At 43.7% G+C, this 17,574-nt stretch overlaps 1 protein-coding gene across 1 annotated transcript; it reads right to left on the bottom strand.

Moving 5' to 3' along the window:
* Positions 1 to 4,168: 4,168 nt before the first annotated feature.
* On the bottom strand, positions 4,169 to 17,510 carry LOC308091016 (pterin-4-alpha-carbinolamine dehydratase 2). The gene is made up of 4 exons (XM_080436310.1): positions 17,322 to 17,510; positions 16,381 to 16,512; positions 5,929 to 6,009; positions 4,169 to 4,400 (listed from the first exon to the last, which is right to left on the bottom strand). The coding sequence occupies exons 1-4, from the start codon at positions 17,406 to 17,408 to the stop codon at positions 4,305 to 4,307; spliced, it is 396 nt and encodes a 131-aa protein (XP_080292436.1). The 5' UTR covers positions 17,409 to 17,510; the 3' UTR covers positions 4,169 to 4,304.
* Positions 17,511 to 17,574: the final 64 nt, after the last annotated feature.

Here is a 17,574-nt window from a genome sequence, read left to right as displayed (position 1 = left end):
ATTCTGGAATCAGTATGACTAAAATGGGAGAACAGGAAAAAGAATTGGCCCCAAAAAAGGTAAAACAATCTTTTTTCAAAAGGGTGAATTACTTACTACCAAGCCACTTTAAATTCTTGTGCATTGTTTTTCCACACGGTTTCAACTTGAATGGCATGTGAAAGATGTTTAGAAATGTAGTAGGCTGAGATCTAATAAAGTACTGTATATATTGTATACACTTAGGGTATGTACTATGTACACAAAACCTTTTGAAGACAGGGGCAACCTTTGAAGATTGATAGAAGTCAAATTTAGACAGGTAAGGTCCTTTAAGTTCACAGTGTAAGAGACACAGAGGTAGAAAGCAAGACATGCACAGACACAGACAGACAGGATAATTTGTCCCCGTAATACCAGTAGGTGCATGTATGGACTTGTATTATTCTTGACCTTGAGGTTGTCCATCTGAGAGAGGATGTGGAGATGGGGAACTTTTGATGTTGTATAATCTAACACAGAACAGATGTAATAACTGCCTGTTTTGGGTCATAACATGACTATATGGATGTATGAATCAGGGGTCAAGTACTCACAAATCATCCAAGTAATCTGATATAGATTTAACCACTTAAGCCCTATACAGTACAGTAGAAAAAACAGCCCATCTACAAGCTCACAACAAGCTTGTAGATCTACTATTTTCTCTATTTTTGGAAGGGGGGGGGGAATATGTAAATAAATAAATTCATTAATTCATTTTTATTTTGTGACATTCTTTGAAAATTCCAATATAATTTGAATATTTCTCCTACATGGCAAGACAGGTAAGTCAGGGTGAAAGTGGTTAACTTTGGCCTTTAGCTCATGTCAATAATATAGCTAGGCTTTGGGTTATTATAGCAGAATTCTGAGCCCATAAGATCATAGTCCAGGTTCTACAGATCAGGTGCAAATCCACCAGAGTATGAACACGTCTAAAATGTAGGTTTCATTGTTTGGAACGGAGAGGCGACAGAAGACCCGCTGTCCCAACAAACACATCCTGTGCAAATAACCTGTCAAAATGTCATGTCTCTTGTCATGTTGAGACCATTTTGGACTACAGTTGTACGCCATTTTGACAGGTTGATGCTGGTCTTGAAGAACGTTGTTTTCATGCACACTGTACATAAAGTGGCTGAACAACTTACTGTAAGATATTTTAATACCAGAAGAAACACGGGGGAATCAAGGCGCACCTGCATGGAATATGGCGTTATGGCAAACTGGTTAACGCCAAAACTGGTCTAGCGGGATGGACCGTCTAAGCTACCTGGTAAACAAACCTTCGTTCACTAAATAATCTGGCGTACCTATTTTGCGCATGTGATTATAAGTGAACATTTTCAAAAGTTTTAACATTTTCAAAAGTAGCAGATCTACAAGCTCACATTGCCCTGGATGTAAATAATTCTGAGGTGTACACTTTCAATGACGAAAACTTGTCCCAGGCGGCCTCAAACTTGGCGGGAGTCATGAATACTAACGTGCGCGTGCAGTGTGCCAACAGTTTCATAGAACCGGGAAAAAAAACACAAATATCTGCATGTGTCTGTTGCACAGGTCTGTGGAGGACGCACCCAATCTCTGTGTGTTTGGGAGGAGTGTGGGTACCGGCTTCCCTGATTGGTCAACCAGACCCGTTGGCTTAAAGGTTTGGCTGAGCATCGAGTCACGTTTGTGCTGCTACGATATTGTGTTTGTTACGTGGGCACCGGCTAACCGGATTGGCTAACGCGACCTGTCAGCTTAACTTAACGGCTGTGCTTTGCGTCACGTTTGTACCGCTACGCCAATATAAGTGGTGGCGTGTGAGAAAATGTGAGATTTAAGACTCCAACATATAAGACAACATGTATAACGACTACATCAGTAAATGAGTATTGCACATGGGTGGGCATGTATTCCAAACTTGCATTGTTCCCGACTTGCGTGGCACCCGAGTAGATGGAAAACATTGAAAAGCTTTTGTGCAAGTGACCCCAATGAGAGAACATTGTCAACATCTGTCAATATTTTTTGAAAATAGCCAAAGTATAAAATAGGGCTTAAGTAGTTAAACAGTTCCTCTTTTTGCTGGGGACCCCCTGGAACCACCTCAAGGACCAAGGACCCCAGTCGGTCCCTGGACCCCAATTTGAAAACAAGTGATTTAAATGACCAAGGTGAAAAGGTATCCGGAAGTTATTTACACCATATACAGTACAGTACACAAAAATTATTAGAATACAGCAAATGCAACCACAGAAAATGTCAATCTGTTGTTTTGGTCCATTCTAGAGTCATTCAATAAGAGGAAACACCATATAAGTGTAATTTCGCGTACAACACCTGCACAACACAATTACACATTCATAACTGCATGCTGCCTGTATGGCTGTAGTCTTCTACGGTTGACCAATGAGCAGCTCCAATAGGCTACAGTAGCTGAAGGGTTAACCACTTAAGTCCTAACTTTGTTGTACAACGAATACAAACACATCATGTTGCGACTCGTTCTGAGCTTGTGTTGCGTGCTAGTTTTACAATTTTTTTAATGTTTTGAAATTGTATGGCAATTCGTTTTTTACATTCTGAAACTTTTCACCTATAATGACATGTCCAAAATAGTGCAGCCAGATAGAAAGCAGTTGAAGGTCGTTGCCCAAATGCCCAGTGACAAGCTAACTGCTAAGGGAAGAGAGACGCAGCCACAATACTAGAGGGAGGGTAAACAACGATCTGGTAACACCCACCTATAGAACAAACATGGGTAAATTCTCCTACAGCACTGCCACCCAAGTGTGGTTCACTGGCTTCCTTTAAAACAGCCCTGAAAATTAACCTCTCAGGAGGCCAAAGGGGGAGGTAATTATGACTTCTTCCTTAGACAAGCGGACAAGCTTCTTCCTTGTCCTAGTGGGGATGTGCATACAAAGTTTTACGGAAATCGGAAGCTATGTTCACATAAGCCATTATCAGACATTTGTAACACTCATCTTTTAATTATTATCATTATTAACTAATAAAAGAACCCTTGTTGTAAAAAAACTAAGTTGTCCTTTAAATGAGTTTGAGGCAATGTAATCCCAACATGACTATACGGTGAGACGGTTTTGCCATGAGATGGGACTGAAAGCAAACTGCACGATAGAGATAGAGATAGAACCGCTTAGCAATGTTGCTAAGCGGTTCTACAGTAGTACTGTCAGTGGGATTTTTTGGGATAATTCTGACAAGATGACTTAAGTTCCTTTCTGCTGCAGTTGGAATCAGTCAAGCGAGGTTACAATCTGTATTCTCTGTAAGACAGCCAAACTAGAGAACTAACGACTTCATGGGTAAATACAAGTTTAATGATGAATGGCTTGAGAATAGCAAATACTCAAAGTGGTTAAAACCCGTGCCTGGTAATGTCTCCGAAACCCGCAGTATGTTTATTTTTGGTGCAAGTTTAGTCTTAAATTTCATTCGAGGTGACATTAAAAAAAAGTCTTGAAGTCTTAAACTTCCTGATACGTGCAGACAAGCTGCACAGGTTGCCAACATGACAATGGTCATACTGATTTGGTCTCGCACACTCAACTTAAGCCCCAAAAATAGCAGATCTACAAGCTCACAACGCATCGCGCCGCAACGCGTTGTGAGCTTGTAGATCAGCTATCTACAAGCTGCGCGACACCCAAGCGCAACTGAGTATATCTCAGGCTTTGCTCTTTGCTGATGCTCACCCAATGGCTTCCCAGTCAGGAAATCACAGTAGTGCTATCTGGCTCAGACTAGATCGTAAATCGAATAAATCCACTCCTACTGTCTTTGACCCCTTCTTCATTTTTGCTCACATTTCTTCAGTGCCAAAGGGAGGAGACAGGGTCTGGCCAAAGCAAGGCGGACCGTTGTGTCTGTATCCTTGGCAGGCAGACATCAGGGAGTTCATAGTGGTGAACCATGAAACCATTAACGTCCATTCACTTCCAGTGTTAAAAAGCAATCATGGCTGAACAGCAGAACACACAGCATTGAAATGGAATCTGCTGGATTCAAGTTAGGAATGGAATTCTAGGTCCAAAGCATAGAGACCATTCGCAATGCAGTTCCCGTGATTCCACATGATTCAAGAGTCAAGGACAGGCTATAAAGCAACATGTATGCACTATTGATTTGCAGATTTATTCTCAAAATGTAAAGCTTGTACAACGTATGCTGTAAATGAAATGTGCATACAGCAATACTTTTTTTTCAGAAGAAACATATAGGTTACTGAAAAGAATGCGATAGTACAAAAAAAAAACATTTGGCTGAATTTACATATTAATCACAATTTTGTCAATAAACTTGGCCATTTTAATGTCCCGTTTCGACAGCCCCCCACAGTCATGTGTAGTCAGCGTAATCTGGACCTGTGGACAATATGAGAATATGATTTGCTGGCAAACAATTATAAAGGGAAGCAAAACATATAAACATTTGCGTTTTAAGAAGATAGAATACAGAATATAACACACTGGGTTAAAGTACAGTGGGGTAGAATCCGAGAGGACAGAAAAGAACAGTGTTCAAAACTGGACAACGTGAAGAATACAACGGTGCAGAATGCAGCACAGAAGAGTAACGGTATTTTTTTCCACGCGTTTTTCACGAACCTCAGTGTTTTTGTTTTGTTTTTCTGCACGTCTACAGCTCAAGTGCTGTGAAGGCCCAGAGACCTGCGCTGTGCAGCCGCTTTAATAAGGCCTGGATTAGGACTGAAGTTCCTCTCAGCGAGCCAGGGTTCCGCCACACAGTAACTCAGTGGCTAGAGCCTAAAGCCTGATTTACGCTCTTGTCGTACGACGGTGTCGTGTGCCAAATATAGTAGACCTACAAGCTCACAACGTGTCACGGATGCGACGCGTCGTGAGCTTGTGGGTCTGCTATTTTTGGCCAGCGAAACCGTCGTACGACGCAGCATAGGTTGGGCTTAATGCTGAGAGATTTTCAGGGACTCTCTTTGTCATATCAGCCACTACCTTTCCCCCTGAAGTGAGGAAGAGAGTGTGAGTGTGAGTGTGTGTGTGTGTGTGTGCGCACACTAGGGGGATGGGGAAGGGAGTGCAGTTATGTGCAGAGCTTTTCATAAGAAAAACGATGGGATTACGGTTCGAAGCTACTGCCCTTTTTTCCCCTCAACTCCCCGTGTAGCTCTGAGTCACTCTGCGTGTTTTGGGCTTTTGAGGGGCGCAGAGGAGAGAACTCCCCAACCTGCTAGCGTTGTTTGACATGAAAAATCTCACTTTATCCCAGGCTGATTGATCTGTGTGTGTGTGTGTGTGTGTGTGTGTGTGTGTGTGTGTGTGTGTGTGTGTGTGTGTGTGTGTGTGTGTGTGTGTGTGTGAGGGAGAGAGACAGCTCGAAAAACCTCAAATGAACCATAGAAGTGCAAATACGGCAGGAAATCTGTAATCTCTCGTTGACGTTACCGTTGTATGATCTTATGAACTGTGATTTCAATGTGCGTTGATGACAAAGAAAGAGAGAGAGTATACTGGATGTCAAACCAGTCATAACACTGAAAAGAAATTAAAACAGATTTACTTTCTTCGCCGTAACCATCTTTTAACATGGTTAGCTATAGCTTAGTGCTGGCTGATATCACTATATATTTTATGGACCCGTTGATACTCAATATAGTCACATTTTCTTTAAACCTTCATCATTATACAACAGCACACTTTCATATTATGCTTGTCCTTACTGCAAACAAATGGCAGAATAACAAAGCATTAGAAAGAGAGATGATAGAGAGATCCTCCTGGTGAATCGTTTATCCTTTCATGGTTCAAAGACACATGAAAAACTAGAACATTTTCTATATTTTGATTGGAATTCTTCATGTTTCTCCTTAGAGATGTATCACTATCCATCACATTAGAGGACTCAAATGATCACCTTATTATAAACGTTGAACCATTCCGGATGATGGTTCATCTTCTCTGCTTGCAGCGCCACCCGAGACATGAAGCCAAACGCCTGGTTGAGAAAGACAGACAGACACACAGACAGACAGACAGAATATCAGAAACCACAACTGAAGTCATTTCTGTCAAGTCGGGACTTTCCTTCAAAATTAAAACACAGAAAAAAGGCCTTTACGGGCAATCTTTAAAAAATAAATAAAAAGGAACATTAGCAATGAATGATGGCTGACATTTTGAAAGTAGTGAGGTCGAAAGCAAATGTATCCCAGCCCTCGATGGAGATACCCGCTTGACTCACGAGAAGTAAAATTAATCAGTTATGATGACAAACTCTGCTATGTGACAAGAAGCAAACATGGTGGGCTAACCGTTGCTAATAAAAGTAAAATGGAGACTAGAGAGGAGGGGATAAATGTATGATATACAATAAGCCTGATGTTTCAGACATTTAGCGGTCGAAGCCCACACCATAAACGGCATTGCTGCCATCTGACACACGCACGCACGCGCGCACACACGCGCACACACACACAGCAGTGTTTTCGTAGAAAACAGCCACATATACACATGCTAACACACGTGCATAAGCTTGCACACACGCATAAACACGGACGCACACACACACACACACCATATTTTTGGTTGAGGGGACATGTGGTTTTCTCCAATCACAGGCCATCCAGGGAGTGATTATGGTTATTGTAATTATCTACAAAGAGGAGAGTGAAATCCCTCATCATGCTCACCGTGAAAAAAAAGAGAGAGAGAGGGGGAGAAAAAAAAATCAGGTAGAGCTATTTGAGAGCAATTTCCCACTGCAATCTCAATTAAAGCCCTAAACACTTCCTCCCTGGCTAATTAAATCAACTGAAAGTCCATTGTTTACAACGGAGCAGCGCTGCGGCCAAACCTGCTGCCCCGTCCAGCCTCTGACATGACGAAACACAATTACTCCAGGAGGAGGAAATTGAGTTTAGTCCCTTTTTCTCTGGTGGAGGGAGGGGGGTTGTGCGGGGGAACGACCGCCTGTGCCCGGCGCGGCGTGGCGCGTGTAACACGATCGGCCCGCTTGATCAAATTGGTTATCAAGGAAGCCCATCTCTCCCGATCAATTTAAGTAATTGGCATATTCCTGCAACTTGACCCCGGCGGCACCAATTTGAAGAACGAGGCGGTCTGCTTTTTCTCAGCCCTCATTGGCTCTAATGGAGACGGTTAGGAAGGCCGTCATGTCAGGTGTTGTCCAAACACGTCCCCTCTCTCGGGGGGCCGGCTCGGGGCTAATCTGTTGCCGGGGAGAGACAGACTGACAGGTAGATGGATCCTCTGTGAACAACAGTCAAGACAGGGTTCCTACACGTTTCCTCTTCAAAATTATATGTTTTTTTTTCTACTTCTATACTTATGCTATTTTCGCTATGTTTGTGCGACACCGTTGTACGACAAAGTGTGAAATAGGGCTTAAGTGATTAATCAGACTAATCGATTTAGTCAAAAATAAAAAAATATATATTTTTATATTCGTTATATAAAAGATAGAAAAAAAACATGCCGTCCGATTATTCGATTAATCGAAAAATGTATCCATAAACTAATTGCAAATGAAATAATTGATGGTTGCAGCTCTAGACAAATGCAAAATGAACGGCTATAGTTTTTCCTTTTTTTGTGTTACCAAACTTTTCAAAATCTGGGGATTATCAAATTCATTTTCCATACTTTTCCCATACTTTCCAGACCTCCATCTGAGCTACGTAAAGAAGCAGTTACTCTCAGCCTATATATGATCCAACTCGCTGTCAATTCAATCAATTCAACAAGTGGATTTTCTTCCAAATTCAAACACAGAACCCCTTTTTGGCATGAGGGTTGTGTCATTTCCAATCCATTAAGAAATAATTGAGAATGAATGCTCTATCATTAGCAGATGAATTGCCCATTTCACATTTTGAAGTTTGTTTTGAGTGAATTGATTCAAGCCGTGGCTTACGTTTTTTTTTTTTTTCAACCAAACCGAAAATGGCACAACATAGAAACTGCTGGGATTTTTTTTCTTTAAGCACAGTTTAACATACACCATCTCATATATAAAACCTCCTAATTTCATGACACCGTTTAGGCCTAACAGATGTGTACATCAACTGCAGAATGTAAATTGGAAGCGAGTGGAATGTGAAACATAAAACGGGTGTTCAACATCTAGAATCAAGCCTGAAAAACACATCCTACATGTTCCTCCTCTCAGTAAGAGCCTCAGGGGCCGTGGGTGAGGAGTAGGGAGACACAATACTCAAACAGTGGTTGTGTGGGGGTAGGGATGGGGGGTGGAGGCGGTGGCGGTGGGGTGAAGCCCCCGTCTGTCACCGTACAGGTCATCACAACACAATCCACTTGGGTCAGACAAGAAAACAACACCCGACTCAACTCCTGGCTGAGGCCCTGATGTCAACAGAGGTCAAGGGCTTTCGCTCTCGGGCCCTCTTTGTTTAGCTTGTTCTATTGTACGGGGCCACACTTCTGGAGCCAACAGGTCAGCCATCCAGCCTGCCGTCCGCCACGTCTGTCCATCCATCCCTCAGACTGGCCCACTCCGCTCAACCGGCCCAACAAGCTGTAGCTGTCACGGCGGGCTAATTTGACATGACGCTTCGCAGACCCCCGTCTCAAATAATAAGAAACACCCGATGGCGGGGCACCCCCCCCAAAAAGCCCTCGACCCCCTCCCCCCCACCCCCGATACGTGTTCCTCCGCACACTGCCTTTTTGAGGGGCCATTTCGGCGCTATTACTGCGTGATTGTCATAAAACACTGGATGAGACAATTTGACGTCGGAGCAGAGTGGTGTTCTCTCCGGTTGCGGCCGTGGGGCTGCTGGAGCACAGGCCTCAGTTTCAAACACATGTGTGTTATTTACAGATCGGTTTTCCACCGCCGCGCAGTCCAGGGGCTTAGGGACGCCTGCTCTGCCTGCCAGGAGTAAGTGCATGCAGATTGTGCCTACTCTTGGTAGCCTCTCGCGCATGCACACACGCGCGCACACACACGCACACACACACACACACACACACCCAAACACACACAGATACAGTATGCACACGAGCACCACATACAAGCAAATGTACTGTATGTGTGCACACCCGTCTCAACAGACACTCAACTATACACACACACACTCACTCTCTCTCTCTCTCTCTCTGCAAGCCCTCTCCTATATTATGCACCACCTCAACAACCCAGTGATTATCATGCGAGCCCCATCATCACTAGCACCAGCGTCAGCCCCCTGGAAAACATCTACTCCTCCACAGTGAAAGGCAAGAAGGCTGTGAATTGCACGCCGGCGGCGGTGGCGGTGATGATGATGATGACCACACCTCTTACACTTCAGATTTCTACACTCCCCCCCCCCAATACGGCAACTTCAGCTGATTTCCATGCGAAAGCGCTCCCCCTCAAGACAACGGGTAGCTTAAAGGAAACTCTGAAAAGAATTCTCGCGTGAAGCTGCCAAGTACCGCGGTTCTTTCATGTAGCAGGGGGAAGGTTTTAGGCACGTGGGAATGTGTCACGTCATCGGCATTAATCTCTTCAAATCATAGCGCCACTCGCAAGACGCAACGCTGAAAAGCGCAGTGAGGGGGACGTCGATTTGATACGCCTCATCAGAGGTGACACACACACTCCACCGTGGCTATGAAGTGGCGTGTAAGTAAACTTGGTATCGCGCGTGACGAATCCTTATCAACGTCAGCTCCTATTTATGTGCGGAGTGTCATGTAATTCTCTGGCATGGCGTTAAGGCCCTCTTATGCAAACTCCTGTTTAACTATGGGGTTACTACACAGGGGGGCTTTAGAGAGACACAGGGCTCGTCAAAAGGCAGCAGACGTCACAGCCATCTTGGTTTACCACAAGGACTGGGAGCCAGATTATTTCACCTCCACAGTTTGGGCGCCACACCTCGCGGCTCCCCTCCGGCCGTCCTCGCGAGGTGAGATCAATGCAGTGCCTCCGGTTCCCAGGGAAAGTGCCATTTTGGAGGCATAGGTGGGAACTGAACACCGCTGAGCCGATTACCCCCCCGCTCACTCACACACACTCTCTCTCTCTGTGTAGAAGTTGGTGTGTGTGTGTGTGTGTGTGTAGGCCATGTGTGTGCTTGCATGGGCGCATGTGCAATTGTGTGCGGAGTACCGCACACACATGTGACAGTGTGTGCGCGCACAGACGCGCACAGCTGCACACGCACATGTGGTGTGTATGCATATGCACGTGCGGCGTGTACGCAAGTGTGTATCCCCTTGCGTATATATAGAGGGTGGAGAATGGAGATGGCCTTGAGAGTTGAGGTTTATCCAGGGGGCTCAGTTTTAGTTGTAGGACAACCTATTCAACACAAGCAGAGCAAGGCCCATAACGAGAGGGAGAGGCTTGAGAGGAGATTTGGCGGAGAGGGGAGCCCCCTGACACAGAGTATAAAAAGGAGGGATCAGCTTTGTAGAATGGACCTGAGGGACCAGAGGCAACTGTCTGTGAGCAGAGAGCGGTTACGTAGCCTGTTCTCTGGAGCAACCGTTTTCAAACGTTTGAATTTCAAGGACCCCCAGTTTTCGTATGCATTTAGGGCAGTGTGGTTCCCAAACGTTTTAGCTCGAGACCCAAAAGAGAAATTAAGACGTTTGCCCCGGGACTCAAACTACTGAAAATAGCAGATCTATAAGCTCACAACGTGTCGCAAGCTTGTAGATCTGCTATTGTCACTACTTCTTAAACGTTTTTGTTTTTTATTTCCAATTTATGAAATTTAGGTTTTTATTTTTTATTTTTATGAAACCCCCCTGTAACCCCATCAAGGACCCCTGGGGGTCCAGGTCTCCAGGATGTCACTGCTCTGGAGCAACGGAAGTAAAGTCTCGGTCAAAACTGTCTGTGGCTGTCTGCGCATCTCACCGTCTTTGTGATGTGGTTCTGTGGTGAAGCTGCAACTTCGGTGTTGTACATGTCACGTTAGATTTTTTTGACAGTTTTATCATATCAAGTTGTGAATGTTGTAAACGGCTCACTGTTTACGTATGCATGGTTGGTAAAGTACAGGTTTTCAAAAGTCAAATTCATGCATTCTTCAAACAGAGTCAAATGTTACGCCAGGATTGTGCAGTTTCAGTAATTCCAAAGCCACACCTCTCTAATGACTCAGCTGTATGTTCTGTGAGAGCATGTCACAGTGATTAGAATCATTATCCACACCAATTAAGTAATTTAGAGCATTTTCCAGCTTTTTTGAAAGAGTATTGGCATTCAAAATAACACTGTTGAGGAGTAATTTGGCATTTTAGATGATTGGCACAAAACAATAATATGACGGAACCAATTAAAATAAGAAATCTGACATTCTATATATTCCAGTGGGAGGGGTGCTAAATGTTTCAATTTGGAGCAATTGTTCACAACAATTTGATAATCATGATGCACCATGAAGTGCTCATTCTGAGAGACAATTAACACAAGGCCCTTTAAACTGCTGTAGGTAACCCACCTGTTACAGGGCGAATGTCTACACAATGAATCCAAACTCATTTAAATAAAGACGTTTCACCAATGGCAGTGCTGCTTATCTCAGGGTGACAGAAAGATGCAATAAAATGAAAATATTGAAATCCAGAGTAGACTTAAGTTTTTAATCCCCTTGCTGGACCATTTAAAGTTTTTTTGGGGGGGGTGGGCAATCGGTGTCAACTCCAGTCTCCAGCTAATAATACAACAGCCCTATTTGAAAAAAGAAAGCGCTGATCTACAATCTCCAACGAGTTGTGATTGCGATGCGTTGTGGGCTTGCCGATCAGCTTTTTCCCGGCTGCACACAGCTGACCTCCAGTGTAGTAGGCCGGGCTGTTAAGCTCTGTCGCATGAACGTTTCCAACTCCCATCCACTAGAAATGTAAAGCAGATGGCCATCTCTAAACATGCACAACATAGAGCTATGTATATAAACAACATCAGTTGCTTTTGGAATCCGGAATAATCAATGACTGCAACTTCAAATATGTGCGAATCAACCCCAAATTTACCCTGTGAGAAGCAGCATTGGGGCCTGCTGCAAAACGAAGGCATGGGATGTTTCCGCACATGTTGATTGCTCGGGATTCTCATCGACTAAAGCGGGTCCAGAGAAAGGATTTCGCCTCTCAAACCCAATTAAATACTCCCCGACTTGACGAGGAAAATGATTCGCCTCTACTCTTCAGGCTGCTGCCAGCGGGGACCCATCGTCCAGCCGCATGGCAGAGGATAAATGACCAAGTTGGGTTGTAACAACATTGCACCGCTTTCCACTTGCTGTAATCAAAGAAAAATAAACTGCACAAAGCCAGTCCAACTGTCATGTTCCCTTTGACTTAATTGGCAGCTGTGAGTGGCGTCAGCTTCCACTCCAGTTTTGCACTGTGGTTTTGCGGACAGCCATGAGCATGACTCTAGCACCCCCTAGAGGACGAGGAGGGGAAAGAAACCACAGTCCTCTTTGCAGAGAGAGGGGGATTTGTGCCTCTCATTATAAACTGGAGGAGGATCTGATTACTCCAGAGCCCATCACTGGGAGATAAAGTGGTGAATGGAAATCAGACAGCGTGTCGTGCCTCATCTCCGTTCCCCTCCGGTAAAAGTGCCATGAAACTCCAGCTTTTGAGATTTGTGAAGATGCATAGGAGGATGGGGGGGTGGGGGGTGGCGGGGTGGGGGGCAGAGTGAGAGAAAAACATTTGAGAAAGAGACAGACAGTTCAAATTGGAACGACGTGAACTCATCATCCTTACCACTTGGTATCAGCAGGGACTAGGGAGAGGAAAGGGGGCGAGCGAGATAGACACACAAAAAGATAGAGGAAAAAAGAAGACAAGAGAGACAAGAGGCATTGGAGGGTGGATAGAAAAAAGGAGGGAGAAAAAAAAAGGAAAAGCACATGTAACCAGGAGGAATGATGGGATTGTTAGCGGTTTCTGTACCAGATGAAACATTTTAACCAATTTGATTGTTTGTGAAAGAAATCATTCTGATCAAGACCCCAATTGCTGCCAACTGGGAGCCTGTTGTGCTTCAGGGTAATGCTGCTTGACGTGCCGGGGTAAGAGGAGAGGGTTTAGAGCCAAGCGGAGGAGATGGGGGAGGTCAGAGCGCGCCTTGTGACTTCAAACGCGGGGAAGTGTAAAAACAGAGTATGTTAGGGGCTAAAACAACTAACTACGGGATTAGAGGAAGTCCGCTAAGTGGCCTTGAGATGCTGCAGTTTACTTCAGCAAATACAAGGCAGAGGGAATATGGCCTAGTAGGCTGGCTACCAGACCTGGGTCCAACAGCACTTTTTTTTTAGCGTCAACGTTGTTGACACGATTCGTTATTATTTGAGATACCTTGAATTATGTAATCATACAAATGCATTGTGTAATGCATATGATATGCTACTAGCCCCCATAAGTACACTTTCTATGTGAACAATAATCAATATGTATAATTTTTGCTCCCTATAAACTGCTATATCAGCCTCTACAATTGTGTAATGCAACAACGTCACTGAGACAAATTCCACAAATGTGCGAACACCTGGCAATAAAAATCGTTCTTATTGTAGTTCTGATTTAACGCCTGTTCAAAGCACTATACAGGTGGAGTTTTCCCACATAAGACAATATAAAAGACAGCATAAGAAAGCACTTGAAAATAAATTACCTCTACTTTTTCCTAACTGACAAGGAATTTCATACTAATAGCAGTATGAAGGTTTTGATGTGACCCCCCCCCCTTCCCCCATTCCATTTAAACTCACTGAATTATTTGCAATTTCTTTTTGACCTACATCTGTCAGGTACCTGGCTGGTAGACACTATGGAGCAATGCCCAGTCAGAACTAGATTCTCCCGGGGGAGCGGAGGCACTCCAGTCATGTAATGGTTACAATGTCAACCATATAACTGCAAAGTCCATTCTGGGTCAGGGACCTGCGCTGCAGGTCGTCTGTCCTCTGCCTCTTCTTATACTGTCCTATTCATAGTAAAATCAGAAATGCTTTAACATTTCCATGAGAGATGCTTAAATCTCTCATGGAAGAGAGATTTCCTGTTATGTCGAATGTCTATAGGAATGCAGAGCAGTGTATGATATGCAGTGGCGGATACAGAACATGTCTAATGACTGGGCCTGGATTGGAAGTATCTGGATGGGCCTGAGTTTTTTAAGGTTAGATACATACAGTATCATAATGACTGGTGGATGATGTCAATATGATAATTTCACTATTTGGCTGCTTTCCGCGAGTGGCACACTCAAACAAGAGACGAGGCACGTGTTTTTAGCGGAGCACGTGCAATTGCTGCTGCTACGATATGCCTGAAATGGGTCTGGTGGAATCGCAAGCATTGTCTAGAGTAGACTCTAGAGTGGCAGCGATCAGCTGCGGCTGCCGCATTTGTCTAGTGCTTTGCCCCGTCCCAATGCGTCCCATAGCACTCTGGGACCGAGCAATGGGAGATCCTATATTTCTTGCACCAATTGATTTTGTACAAAATAATGTATTGCTATTTTGCCATCATTATTGCCCCATTGCTAGTATTTACCTTATTTTATATATTTACAAGTACAATAATTTCACTGCCTACAATGTTGCTACCAGCTATATTATTAACTGTATGTGATAATAAACACTGCTGAACCTTGAACATTAGTTCAAGGTTGTCTTCAAGACAAAATTAAAGGGATACTAATTTGACTTAATATGAAACGTGTGCATTGATAGCCGTCTGATGATAATTAAAATTTTAAAAAATTGGTATTTTTTTCCCTAATGCCTAAGCTAATCAGACTACACCTGACAACCTTCAGCACAAAATAGGCCTACCCCCAGGGAGATAGGAACTAAAAACCAGGAACCAAAATATAAAAGAAACCCACAGAAACAAGACAAACCTGTCCCTTGCTACACCTGCAATCAATCAGCCTATAAACACACGTGAATTTGTGCGCTTCCGCTCAAATTCATGAGCAGAGCCAGCTGTGCGTCTGGTGGTCTGTCCGTCATGATTCATGTAAAAAAAAAAAAAAAAAACTCGCCATAGTACTGTGTAGCCCCTGAAAGACTCGAGAAGCTCACCGATGTGGAGACACTGATGGCTCACTCCATTTATAAGATAGACATCCCACATGCTGGTATGTGAACTATCATGTCGCCGTAGGGCTGGGCGATATTACTTCAAATCAATGTCACGATTATTTAAAACGTTTGCCTTAACTACGATTAATGAGCGATTTGAAAGAAAAGTGAAAATAGCAGGTCTACAAGCTCGCAACACGTCGCATCGTGATGTGTTGTGAGCTTGTAGATCAGCAATTTTTGCATGCCACTATTGTAAAACGAAGCATACTGTAATACAGGGGTTAATCAGACAAGTGGTTACTAAGACCAATCGATTTAGTAGAAAAGAAAATCAGTTTCATTTTTTTTGTGTGTCTATTTGCTGTTTTAGGCCTATAAAAAGATTATCTTTTAAAAAACTGCTTCTCAACTATCCGATTAACCTACATGAGCACGATTAAGTCGTTTATTGCTTCTATATATATATTTTTTTATGTTAATTGCCTAGCTCTACATCGCCGTACTTCATAACTGGTACTTTCATGTTTCTGCTTGTCTTTCTTTTTTATTTATTCATGTTTAACTGGGAGGACGGGGAGCACTTGAATTACACACAGCTCAACAGAGAGAACATTCCTGCTGGCGTTATTACTGCCTTTGTTGGCAATAACTGCAATAACTGTAGAAAGGTTAAGACAATGTATTTTTTTAATGTGGTGCTTGGTGCCAGTTTAGGTCAAATGTGAGTAATCAATCTTAGCAGACACAAGCAGACCTATGAAGACACACACACACACACACACACACACACACACACACACACACACACACACACACACACACACACACACTTGTGAGGACAACATTTTAGTACGTATAAATCAACCATAACTCCAACCTTAACCCCGCACCTAACCTCTAAATACTTAATCCTAACCTCAACCTGAGTCTTTTCCCAATTGTAAGCCTGAAGGCCTGCCCACACCGGGAGCATAATGACCTCACCTCTTGACCAAACAACAAACAATGTCTCTTGTGAGGACCAGGAGGAAAATGGTCCTCACAATGTCTATTTGTCAAATTCTACTATACTTATGGGGATGTTTGTATAGCAATACAAGTACACACACACACACACACACACACACACACACACACACACACAGGTGTGTCTGACAGGTGTGTGGGGTCAAGTGGACACTACAGTTTCTAGTTGGCACTGTTCCTGGAAAGCTGAATGCATGCTGGGTTTCTGGTGCGCGCGCGCACACACACACACACACACACACACACACACACACCTGGTTGAAGGTTTTGAAGTGCAGTTCCTTATAGATGGCGTCGCGCTCTTCCACCTCCACCCAGCCGGTGGCTCTGAGCTCCATCAGCAGCTGCTCTCTGTCGGACGAGGACAGCCAGTGAGACTCTGACGCCTGGGGAGGGCACACGCACACACAGTTGTAAGAGCATTTTCATAAAACCTGATTTTCACAATATATATATATACACCTACCTGTATGATATATATATTTCACAGTTTTCAACCTGGCATCTCTATTTTGGGCATGTCATTATAGGCAAACATTTGGAAGCTTCTCCTACAAGCTCACAACGTGGCGGTTGTGAGCTTGTAGATCGGGTAGTTTTGCTATTTGGCGTACGAAGAAGCCGGGCTTAAGGGACAGTTAAATTATATTTGTTGAAATCATGACTACAGAAACTAAAGAACCTGAGGTATCTCATCTAGTCTGTTCAATGTTCACAATCATGATTCATTTGCTCAAGGCTTGTGTGGTGTACCTACATGTCCGCCAGGTGGCAGTCTCACATTACAATCAAATCTCATGATGATGGGACAAGTGGCGTAAAACTAACTGGCAACAGTCAGTCAGTGTAACAAAAAGGGCAAAACCGCTACACCTGATTCTTTACCACAGGAATGTTTAGTGCAAGAAAAATAATAATCGAAGAAACGCTTGCTGAGCACACCTTCTTAATCTTAATGCATGCAATGTAGTCACCACCACCACCACTTAATGATTAGCCTACAGCAGCTGTCGCATCATGGTCTTCCATCTCTTGTAGAAAGTGTCAGCCTTACATAACAGCGTGGAACACAATGCGAACCTTCTTAAGTTACTAGTTCACTTAATTGTTAGGCTATAATATTCCACGCATTGTATTGTTCAGCATCGGCTATTATATACAGTTACTCAAAGAACTGTGATCTAATGTCACTCACCATTTTGGATGCAGATCTACTGGCCAGCCTCCAAACATGACTTGATGATCCTAGGATACAGCTGTTCCTAAACATTAACCCCAACATACCTCCGCTTCAGTGGCTAACTATTCCTATAACCTTCTGACTATCCATTCACTCTCCCTGCTCCCTATGCTGCTCGTGTTTAATAACAAATCTCATAGTGGTTCAAAAATATTGCCTGATGAAAAATGCCAGTGTCAGTGGTTCTCAAACATTTGCATGTCGAGGA

This window comes from Gymnoscopelus braueri (assembly GCF_963280865.1).
Source record: "Gymnoscopelus braueri genome assembly, chromosome: 8".
In the NCBI taxonomy this organism is placed as follows: Eukaryota; Metazoa; Chordata; class Actinopteri; order Myctophiformes; family Myctophidae; genus Gymnoscopelus; species Gymnoscopelus braueri.
The sequence above is the reverse complement of the archived record's forward strand: the minus strand, read 5'-3'. Positions and strand labels throughout refer to the sequence as shown.